General features: G+C 41.0%; 1 protein-coding gene across 1 annotated transcript in view; it reads left to right on the top strand.

Moving 5' to 3' along the window:
- Nucleotides 1-1,224: 1,224 nt before the first annotated feature.
- The window catches only part of CCDC152 (coiled-coil domain containing 152), a 1,110,728-nt gene continuing 1,099,656 nt past the window's right edge, over nucleotides 1,225-12,296 (top strand). The window contains exon 1 of the mRNA XM_044069728.1: nucleotides 1,225-1,327. Within this exon, the coding sequence (XP_043925663.1) occupies nucleotides 1,234-1,327 (94 nt within the window). The 5' untranslated portion in view covers nucleotides 1,225-1,233. The remainder of the gene's footprint in view (nucleotides 1,328-12,296) is intronic.

The following is a 12,296-nucleotide window of genomic DNA, read 5'->3' as shown; positions in this document are numbered from 1 at the left end:
AACATCAGATAAAGAAGTTATGTCTTACCATAACGTTCCATCTGAGTTGTTGATCTTCATTCATTCATCACACCCCCCCGCAAGTCTCCTGGGGGATAATTTGGGTCCAAGTACTGAATTAGGGTACTTGCGCAGAAACTGCCTCTGCTTTGCTAATAATGGGCAAACTCAATCTGAGGTAACAGTGAGAAGGGTATTATGGGTAAAGGCATAGCTCAAGAGTTTTTGGCTGGTGTGAGCTTGGTATAAGACCGATACGGTTCCGAGGATGGAACCAACATCCCATCAGTGATGAATGAATAAAGATCAACAACAGAGATGGAACGTTATGGTGAGACATAACATCTTTTTGATTCTATAGCCATATTTGAGCTGGGGCTGAGTTGATAAAGAGATTCTGATGTATTTATTATTTATGTATCCTTTGTTGACCTGGTTTGCCCACTAGCCTAGTGGCCTCTTTTCAGGGGACAACTGACATGGTAATTATACTTCTAGTGGAAATTTGGCCAGGGCATTGGGGAACTTTCCATACTTTTTTCAATAGGTGCTTTTATATCCATTTGAACTACCAACAACTCAAGCAGATGGGACCTTGGTTTAGCAACTCATCTGAAGCACGACACACTCAGGACTGCAGTGCCTCCCAAATGCTGCACTGCTGGTACTGCAGTGCACCTCCCTAATGCTGCACTTCAGTACCAGCAATCCAATCACCTGGAGTGGGAAAAGAACCCACAACCAAAGTTGAGTGTGCTACCTGTTGCTCCACTGACAGTGCTGTAGGCCGAAAACAACAGAAGATTATACCTTAGCATCTGTACTGGTCCAGTGAAATGAATAAAGTGAGCATTTTGACTGACCCTGTGTATTATTGTTTTCTTTATGATACATTTGCTGTGTTGTATTTTATCTTGTTGTTTATCACAGCCATTAAACAAGTATGAACTCAGAAGTCTGGGTTATCCTTTGGTACTATACTATACTAATCTGTTTAAAACTATGCTTTGGGTGGAGTGAGTAAAAAGAAATGTATTTGCCTACTAAAGTACAAATCTGCTGGCATAAGACATTTGGTACCCACTTAGTCCATACAAGAAAGAAGCTGTCAGGTTCACTGTATGAATAAACTCTGCAGGTTAAATTAAATATTGTTAATTCTTCTTGATATATGGTGTTTGATTTAACATTGCATTTTTTCTTTACACATGAATATTGCAGAAAGTATCGGAAATGCAAGGCAAGAATAACTTACTAGAGATTCACCTGGAAGATGCTAATAGAATGCTGAAACTTGGTCGAGCAAGAGAAGACTATATGAAAGAAGGTAAGACCAAAAACTCAGCATATTGCGGCATGTGTAAAGTAGTCAAATGGAGTGTCCCTTTAAGAATATTTAGCCAAGTGGTGAAAGTTATACACGTGTGAACAAACTACTGAGCTGACAGGTTCTCTCTCTCTTGTGTAGCTTATTTGCTAAGGCTATGTGCTTGATTTTTTGTATTATGCATTATTGCTTCTACTAGAAATTCAGCGTGGAAGACAGAGCATGGTGTCAGAAGATGCAGGTGGCATACATTTCTTCAGCTTGGCAGAAGTGGTCGTTTTTTCTCCATTTTGACATTACATTCATTAACGGCATGCTTCACTTTCTTTGTTTACTCCAGCTTAAGTATCCTTTGCTTTTACGGATAACAGCTGGATAAGCCATGTTATTTTATTTATTACATTCAGTAAACCTTGCATATTTCATTGTTGCCCTGTGATAAGGCTACTGTTCCAATAGTTCAAAAGATTGTATTTTCATCATTATGATGCCCAAAACTTCCACTTCTTCATTTTTTGGCTCAGAATATGAAGATTCATCCTCCAACAACTTTGAAACTGCAGGGAACTTGTGAGAAAATTGGAAATGCTGTATTCAAAGATTTGTTTGCAAGTGACCTCACTGCCAAACTAGAATCAGTCAGGTGTGCTGTGACCTACTAAACAGGTTAAACCTTCATTATCTCTTAGGACTTAGATACTCTGTGCATGCTGTGCATGGTGGGTAAAACTTTCCTTGACTGCTGTTGTACCTCCTCCTATCCGTTATACCCTGTAGCTCTCTCCTCTATTTTTGGCTTCTTCCCATGGCTAAATCCATAGCTAAATGCCTTCAGATGGGTTTTAAATTGCCCAAGGCTACTTCCCCAATTTATTTTGAGGTTTACTGTGTTCTGCTCAGGTATTATTAGTACAGGGTTATTGCCAGTGCTCTTTGTTAGATCACTGCTGTAGTAGCCATTAGAAGTGGGATATATCCTGCCAAGGATTACATGCATCCAGCCAGTGTACAAAACTTCAGGCACATTCCTCCCATGCGATGCATTTGCCCATAGCACAAGTGAATGTGCCAGTATAAGGGGATATTCAGAAGTGCCAAAACTCCTGCCACTACTGTGTACATGCCGACTCCTGTCAGCATCGCTTTTAGTGTTTCCTTGCAGTTGTCTTCAACTTAGTGTTTTTAGCAGATAAGTACCCTATTGGAGACCTTTTATATTTTTTTACAATATTTGTTGTAAATCCTTCTTATGTCTGTCACAAAAGGAAGGTGTAGTTGTGGGCACCAAATTTCGTGCAAGGATTCCCACACTAGATGTGGATTTTGTGTAGGGGCTGAATATAATACCTTGTTCAGTTTGTCAGTCTTTCACCCCTAAGACTGTAAGGAGTAAATTACACTCACTTTGCAATTTTTCTTGAAAACAAACATCTTCAGGACTTGAGTTGAGTAACTTTGACATTTTCCTCCTCTGTGGTGGAACCTCCCCTCAGGTAAAAAAAACATTGTTGAGAGAAGTGAGTGATGATAACAGTAATTCAATCTCTCTTATGCGGTCTATTGCTAATGACTCCTCAAGGTGTGTTTGTAGTCCCCAGACCATCTATCTACTTCTCCTGGGCCCTGTAATGTGGCCAGTTTGAGGCCGTTATGGTTCAGAACCCTTGCATGACCGATCAGAGCATTCATCCAGATGAGTCAGCTGAGAAGGGAGAACCAAGGATTATTGTATACTCCATGTTCTTGTCATTGAGGACATCAAAACTCACTCATGGATGTCAGAACTAAGACTTCTACTTCAAAGACCATACCATATATCTAGATAATCCCAAGAAACAGTCCCAAAAGACAAACATATAATGTGAAGTTGTTCTATCTCGCCTTCATTCTCACTGATGGGTTCGGAGCCGATCCTTGGCTCCAACTCAGCCGAATGCAAAAGCTCGAGGTCTTCAACCAGCTCTTGGCCTATGTCCTATCCCATGATGCACTGGTGCTTTCCTCAGATCTAGTTTGCCACTGCAAAAGATCGGGAGTTCTTCGACAGCTCTGGCCAGTATAAGTTGATATTTTTTGGTATTTCTTCAGAAAAAATTGATAGTTAGCTTACTAGTGAGTTCTAATAGTAGATAGTTTTTCTTACTTAGCTTAAAACTTAGTGTTTGCTTTTGTTTTGCTTGTTATTAGTGGCCGTGTTTTTCTAGGCCATTTTTTTTCACAACTCGTTTAAGTTAGAGAGTTGTTTAGATAGTGTTTTTTTCCCTACCCTAGAGTGTGTTAAGCTTGAGCCTGGATTTTTAGGGCAGTAGTTCCTTTATACTGTGTGTGCTGTAGTTATAGATATTGTAAGAGTTAGAGCCCTGTTTTTTTATTAGGGTTATCTCATATATAGTATTGTGTGTTTCCTTCATAGTTAGGCATATAGTGTGTTTTTTGCCTTGTTTAACAGTTACATTATTATATAGTTACAGTTAGTTATTGATAGTTTCTGTCATGTCTCAGCAATAGAAAGCTAAATCTGGATTTAAGAAGTGTCCTAAATGTGGACAAAAAATGTTGATTGCAGATGGTCACATTTTCAGGGAAGGACAGCCCTAGGCACATGGGAGAAACATGAGGCTCATCTGCATGTTAATATCCTAGAGATGAGAGTGGTACTATTAGTGTTGCAGTCCTTTCAACACTTTCTTCCTCTAGGGACTATTGCAATACAGACGGACAACATGTCAGTTGTCTGGTGCATAAACAAACAAGGAGGAACCAGATCCTACCCCTTATGTCGAGAGGCCCTGAGAATATGGCAGTAGGCAATATTCACCCAGCGCTTTCTGATAGCAGCGCACATCCCAGGGAGATCCAATGTGATAGTAGACAAATTTAGCAGAGCAATTTTATTGCCTCACGAGTGGTCCCTTAAAGAAGAAGTAGCTGAAAGGATATTCCGCAGATGGGGCCAGCCTTGCAGTGACCTGTTTGCAACTCCTACCAACACCAAATGCAACAATTACTTTGCCCTAATCCCCAATTTTGGAGATACCCCAAGGGATGCACTCATACACAATTGGCCCCTGGGTCTCCTTTACGCTTTTCCCCCGTTCTCTCTGATACCCAAATTCCTACAGAAAGTCAGGACTTTGGGAATGACCATTATTCTAATAGCTCCTTATTGGCCTCATCAGATTTGGTTCTCCTTCTTTCAGCCTCATCTACTGGAAGAACCATGGATCCTGGACCAAGTTCCATATTTTCTGATTCATTCATCAGGGGCACTTCATCATGCACTTCATACCCTCAGATTGACAGCTTGGCTGCTCCAATTCCAAGAATAGCCAGGTTCCAGAATCTCTCGCCTGCAGCTCAGAACATCGAAACATCCTGTCATAAATCATCTACCAGGAAGTTATACCGTAGTAAATGGAAAAGATTTTCCATATGGGCATCCCAAAACAATGTTGACCCATATTTGACTTCGATTGCATCCATTTTAGAGTTTCTGACCAAGCTTTTTAATGAAGCAACTATTAGGGTTCAATTGACAGCAATTTCTAATTTTCATATTGGTGATCAAGGGACTTCTATCATGTCCCATAGACTTTCTAAAGCCTTTCTTAAAGGTACTATCCATTTGAGACTACCTAGTAGATCCCCAGCTACACCATGGAACCTAAATTTTGTTCTTTCTCGAATCATCTTACCCCCTTTTGAACCAGCCTCATCTTGTGACCTGAAATACTTATCATGGAAAAACATTTTTCTAGTAGCTATTACTTCTGCTCGAAGAGTTTCAGAATTACATGCCTTGTCCATTAAACCCCCATAATTGATTTTTCACAATGACAGAGTCTCACCGAGAACAAATCCGTCATTTTTACCTAACTTTTGTTCAGAGACAAACCTCAATCAGAGTATAGAATTACCTGTTTTTTCCCCAAATATACTAATAAGATGGAACATATGCTGCACAAACTTGATGTCCATAGGCAACTTCGATTCTATTTAGACAGGACTAAGGACTTTAAAAAATCAGAACAGCTTTTTATCTCCTTTTCAGATTCAAAGAAGGGTACTCCAGTGGTAAAAACCACGTTTTCAAAATGGTTATCAGATTGCATTTCCTTTACATATAGCTCTGGGCACATGCCACTAAATCGTAAAGTAAAGGCCCACTCAACTAGGGCTGTTTCCGCATCTTCAGCCTTTCTAGCTAAGCTGCCTATAGATTCCATTTGTGCAGCAGCCACATGGTCTACACCTCATACATTTATCACTCATTACAAATTGGATAGGGCCTCTAGGGACAGGGCCTCCTTTGGTTCCATGGTTCTGAGGAATATACTTCCGTGAGCCACCCAAGAAAGATGGTGCTTGGGACGCTAACCCATCAGTGAGAGTGAAGGAGAGATTAAACAACTTCACATAAAGAAGTTATGTACTCACCATAACGTTCCATGTGAGTTGTTCATCTTGCCTTCATTCTTACGTCCCACCCACCAATCCCCCTACCAAGAATTTCTTGAGGACTGGGAAGTTGAGACAAATCTTGGTGATATTTAGTTTTTATCTACTGTATTCTTATTTTTTCTTACTGGGGTAGTTACCTGTCAGTATAGTTGGCTGCAAACCAGATCTGAGGGAAGCGCCAGTACATCATGGGACTGGGAGTAGGCCACGAGCTGGTTGAAGACCTAGAGCTTTTGCATTTGGCCGAGTCGGAGCCGAGGAGTGGCTCCGAACCCATCAGTGAGAATGAAGGCAAGATGAACAACTCACATGGAACGTTATCGTGAGTACATAACTTCTTTGCAGATGTTTTCAGCCTTTGACCTTATCGTTTGCTGAACTACCTATGCCATTTCACTTTCGTCTACCGCTCAAAGGGATCAAGCAGCGTTGGAAATATCAAAAATGCATGCAGTGGTAACTTCTCTCCCTGAGACGCCAAGGATTCCATAAGTTTGGCCCCGGGACTTCTGTATGCATTGAGATATTTTGATAGCTCCCATCTTCCATCCAAATAGTCCTTGATTTTAGAAATCCTCCTCCTTCTTGGGACACCTAAAGTAGCCTCTGCGTCTAACCTAAATCAAAGCATTGACCTCCTGTGTTTTTCCTAACTTTTCTAACATGTCTGAACAAAATTGCATTCCAGTTGTTTGTCTCTTATGCAGAAGGCGACATAGAGCTAACTTTGGTTCCACTGTTCTCAAGAGTCTGTTCGATAGGCCACCGGGACAAGGTGCTAGGGGCAGCGGTCCCATCCAGAAGAATGAAGGCGAGATGGACAGTCTTCTTCTTTCTTTCTTCGTCCCCCCTCCCTTCCCCTAGCCTGGACAGACCTGTATATAGGTATATGCTATTCTGTGCATATATTCCTTCATCAAGTTTTCAGGTCACTTTCTCCAGTGGTTCTGTGGAAGCAACTCGCTTTTTTTTTTTTTTGGAGGTCGAGCCGAGAGGTCGCTCGAACCCATCCAGCAAGAAATGGTAAGAACATAACTTCTATTTTTTCCCCTTCTACCATTTTCAGTCAGAAAGGGAACACAGAAAATTGGTTTAATTTGCTCAAGGGCTTTTTAAAGTTGTTCAGTCCTTTCAATCATCAATGCCTGTTTTGCATCTACTTCTATTAAGAGGAAGAGAGTTCCTTCCACTTCTGAAAAAGAGGATTGTTGTCTACCAGATATGATTCTGAAGGAGAGGATATGTTATCTCCTGAGTCCCCTAATGAGGAAATTTCCTTTGGCGACACAATAGCTAAAATGAAGGGATTTTTCATATGGGAGGGTAAAAATATTTCTGACCCAAAGGAAAGGTACTGTGAACTGCTGAATATGGACACCCCTAAATCTGTTGCTATACCTCCATATGTCCTTCCATATCACTGTTAACAGTATTCTTTCTTGAAAATATCTACTGTCAAGGATAGCCCAACTCCTGGCCCGTATACCAAAGCCTTTGAATTGTATAGGTGCTGTGCATCACACGTATGCTCCCTGCACAAGGCATAAAGGTGATGTATGGCTGCAGTTACACAGAACTTCTTTGCTGACAGTCTGAAAATCTGTCTCCTGTGCTAGTTACCAAGGCGTCTTCAGATAAGTGCCCCATTGGGGTTTCTTCTCCATTTTTTTTCAGTACTGTTGTTACTTGTGTTCATGTTACCCAAGAAGGGAAAATGTCAGTGTGGAAGGCAGATTCCCCATAAAGGTCATCATGACCAGTGTGTTTTTGCCTAGGTGCTTCCCACAACCATACACAGTGCTCTATCTGTCAAGTGTTTGTCTCTAAGACAGTCCATAGTCATTTATCTTTCCTCTCCATATACCTTGAGAACCAGAATCTTCAACTGTTGGCTTAGGTTGCTATGGTAGAATCCTCCCATCCCAAAGGATAGCTGTCTTCCAAGAAAAAGGCCAAAAAGTCTAGGCCTGATATGGTTGCTGTCCAGCCTCCACCAGACATCTCCCTAGAACTAGTGAAAGCCTTGCAGGCCATCTGGTGCCTGCATCAGATTCCTTTATCGCAACCCCATAGGAGGCAGGCATGGATCCAACTTTTTGCACGTCCTCTGAGGGTTTTCATACATCTTCTCCGGACATTGATGGGGAGCCATGTTTGATTATTTTTGAGGGGCTGAGGGGAATTCCTGAAATCTTTGTCTGGGAAGAAATTCCTGATATGATCAGTGAATCCTGCCAAGGGCCTGAGCTGATGAGAGTTGTTAGGGTGGACATCTCTCTTAAGAAAAAGAAAAAACACAAGTATATCACCCCTGTTACTAAAGATCCCCAACGTGAATGGCAGGATTTTACTCTAGACTTGTTTAATGCCTTGATGGCCTTGAAGCCTCTTCAAGGCATGTCAGTCTCTGCTCCTCCCTAGTCTTTCACACTTGTTAAGAGGACAAGGTAATGGGATTCCTCTGAAATGGACCTAGATTCTGGGGAGGAAATACTTGCATATTCCTTCTCCTCTAAGCTTTAGTTAAGACAAAGAGAATTCTTTGAACTCGGATTCCCTCTTGGAAGAATTATCCTTTGGGGATACTGTTGGAGTACTTTAAGTGGGATTGCTCCCTGGTCACTGACATTCAAAAGAGATACTATGAGCGTCTACAAATGGAGTCACCTAAGCCATCTGCAGTCCGTTCTGTGCTGACAGCACTTTTCGACACCTTCTCTGTTGCCTGTATAGCTCCTGACTCTCAGCTCCTGGCCCCTAAGAAACCTGACAGGTTCTACAAGGTGTCTGAGAGTTCTTGTTTAGATGTGCTTCTGCTGACCTTTCTGTGGTTTCAGTCTTAACTGATAAGCTTTCTAAACGTTTGCCTTCTCCTAAGCTCTTTCTTTCTGATAAGGATAGTAAAGTTATGGAAAAGTTGGGTAAGAAAGTAAATACTGCTGCCACCTTGTAATTTCTGGCTATTCATTACCAAACCCACATGACCAGGTATGTCTTGCTCTCCTTTCTCAGGTAGCCAAGGTTGTGACTAATCTGCCTGATTTAGAAAAGGAAGTTTCGGCTCTTTCCCTGCTTGAGTCAACTTCCCAGGTTGCTTGTGACTCATATAATGCAGTTATGATGTTGCTGAGGCCTCTTCCAGGACTGCTGATTCTAGTTCTGTGATGAGGCATTATTCTTGGCTTTGTCTTCAGGCCTAGCCTGATGATATTAAAGCCAAACCTTTGGATGCTCCTCTGGATAATAAACATCATTTGAGACAGCTGCTGCTGACCTTTTCAAGTCAATCCAGGATAAGGGTAAGGCCATGCAGGAACTCAAATATATTTATGTCTCCCCTATACACAAATTTCAGCGGAATTACCCTTGTAAATCTGCCTTTGTTCATAGGCAAACTCTTCAATTTCCCAAAGGTAAGAAAGGATCCAGGAGTATTCCTCCTGCTAAGTCCACTCAGACTCCTACTTAACAGAAACTTTTCTTTCAGGACTAGGCTGTTTCTGTTTGACATTTTGCCTCCTCTTCCCCTCCACCAGGTCCCCTTGGCTCTCTGCCTTTCTTTGTCTTTCCCACATTGGCAACAAATCAAATTAGACTCTTGGGTGCTGTCTGTCATTCATCAGGGGTATTTCATGATATGGAAATCTCTCCCCTCCCCGGCATTTCACAGCCTACTCCAGACCAACTCTCTTTTCCAAAGATTTTTTCCTTTTTGGATCAGTGCACCATTCAACCTGTTCCATCCACCCAAGTGGGAAGAGGTTTTTACTCTAGGATTTTTTTTTTTTTTTGGTTCCTTGAAAGAAGGGGACTCGGAGACCAATTCTGGACTTCTTTCTCCTTAACCCTTTTCTGAAGGTCCCTTTTTCAGGACGTTGATTCTTAAGACTTTGTTTCTCTTTGGCTCTCTAGACCTCAGGGATGCATATTTTCACATCCCTATTCACCCTCTGTTCAGGAAATTTTTACCTTTGTTTCTGTTTCTCATTTTCAACTCTCTGCTTCGCCTTTTGGCCTTTCTACTGCCCCTAAGGTATTCACCAAATATGTCACTCCTGTCATTGCTTTTTGCAGGCTTTGAAGGATACAGATGCTCCCTTATCTAGATGACCTTCTTATTTAGGCTCTTTCTCCCAGCAATCTTCTACAAGATCTTCAGTTTACCAGTTGTCTTTTACAAAGTCTGGGGTTCACCGTCAATTTCAAGAAGTCGGTGCTTATGCCTTCCCAAGATCATATTTGTCTTGGTTGTAGGATTCAGACCATTCCCATATTGGCTTGTCTTCCTGATCCCAAGATTTTATCTCTGACAACCTTCTTCTAGTCTCTTCTTCCTCTGTCCTGTCTCATGGGCAAGGAATTTCTCAGGATACTGGGGTTGAATACCTCACCATTCCTATCCTTGGAAGGGAATGTTCCAGTATGCTTTTTCTCTTCTTTCTCTGCTGCCAAGATTTCTGCGTAAGATCAAGCAGAACTCTCCCTAAATGTTGTTGGTGACCCGCTTTTGGCCCAGACAGCACCAGGGGCAATCACCACAAATTACATCACCAGGTGGATCTTCTCACATGAGACAAGGGAAATCTTATCCATCTTCACATGTCCACTCTTCAAATGGTACTGTGGGTGATATTTAAAAAAAAATAAGGAACATCTTTCTTAAATTATCACTTATGGCACAGAAAATTATACATTTATATGAATGAAAATAAACCATATTGACATAATCTCAGTTGCAAGCATTATACATCACAAACCATTTTGACAGACATTATACATCATTTATAATCTAATGAAACACAACTCAGCCACCAGTGCTCTCAAGCTCACTAGTTCTTTATGCAACAAATGTCCAAAATTCGAATAAAAACAGCAGGACTCTGAGACAGCTGTAGGGTCAGGCACAAAACTTTAATAGACATAAATGCTTTTGTGGATAACTGCACTTCTTTAGATGTCAATAAAATAAGATCTGTTCTACCCCTTACATTTATACATACCCACCCAAAATCACATGACATAAAAATCAATTGCTTTCTCACATTTAAAATGGTCACATCCTATTAAAAACATAAGCCAATATAAATTAACGAATTGTATAAATAGATTGGTAGTACCTTAAAATACAATAATAAACGAATGGTAATAAAATATGAGTCTTCAGCTATTCAAAATGCGATCATCCAAAAAGCTGTCTAGATTTCAATTTAGGCCATAAAGAGACATACTCATTCATCCCATGTCCCTTATCTGCTCTTAATCTCACTATCCATTTCGCTTCTAGTTCTTCTGTGACATTACGTAAATCACCCCCTCTAATATTTTCATAGGTTCTCCCTATAGCTAGAAATTTAAAAGTATGATGTTATGTAGTCCAATCTCACCTATATTGGTACCTGTGGGTTCGGCCAAACTTTTCTAGCTCGAAGTCTTTCTATTGGCTGGGCTAAGATGGTATCCCATGCTGCATTGCTCTTTATCCCCAGATCTCGTTTGCCGCTCGTGTAGCTCGGATGTGGTCTCACTCTTGGCTGTGGCTAAGTACCCTTTTTTCTTCCTTATCAGAGAAATTTATTGCAAACAAAAAGCTATTTTAATAGCTATTGTGTGTTCTTGTCTGGTTTTGTGAAAATTTTGTGTTTTGGATCGTTTTTTTCTGTGGTATTCCACTAGCTGTTTCCAATGGGCTAGGCCCGTTTTCAGTCAGAGGACATAGTCTGTCCCCTTGCTTTCCTTGTGTCTTTAAGTTTATCTGGAACTAAGTACCATTTAAATTAGAGGTATTAGTCCTTTCTCCCTTGTGTTTTTTGTTAAGGATCGTTTAACTTAGAGATCTTGTGTTTTTTTTTGTATGCTGTAGTTTTTTTTCCTACCTTGTGATTGTCTGACCGTTGATCCTTTATTCAGTGTTTGATTGTCTTGGTGCATTAGGTTACGCTAGTTTGCGTTTGCCGTTGTTCTTTGGTCGCGAGCTGGGGAGCTAGCTCGGCATCTTGAGATAAGGATGGAACTTTAAATTTTATTGACAATTGGATTCTAATATTCTAGTTGTAATTTTGATAGTGGTTGTGATTGTGTGTATGGTTAGGTTGAATTCGGTGCCGTTTTTTAATTCTTGTGAGTAGAGTTGCTAGGCCTACCAACTTAGAATTTTGACAAGTTCCTTGACACATTGGTGGATTTGATGACTTTACCACGGTTGACTCTTAACATGGACTTGACTCTTATCTTACTTGTAAAATGTCTGATAAAGTGAAATCAGGTTTTAAGCCAGCGTAATTATGGCCAAAAAATGTCAGTGACTGACAACCCCTTCTCTGTGTCTACTCTGCCTTGGCCTCCAGATACAAGAGGACTGTTCCCAATCCACGGCCCGGGTGGGAGGGTAGTGACGAATAAGCAATAGAAACTCATGGACAGAGGTGTTTTAAAACCTTCCTTTCAGGAGGCTCCTTGTGCTGAGGCATGGTGAAATCTCTTGAAGCTTTATTGGCGTCCAGTTCCAATT

Source organism: Protopterus annectens, chromosome 1.part0 (assembly GCF_019279795.1).
Source record: "Protopterus annectens isolate FY-2018-M chromosome 1.part0, PAN1.0, whole genome shotgun sequence".
Classification (NCBI taxonomy): Eukaryota; Metazoa; Chordata; order Ceratodontiformes; family Protopteridae; genus Protopterus; species Protopterus annectens.
The sequence above is the reverse complement of the archived record's forward strand: the minus strand, read 5'-3'. Positions and strand labels throughout refer to the sequence as shown.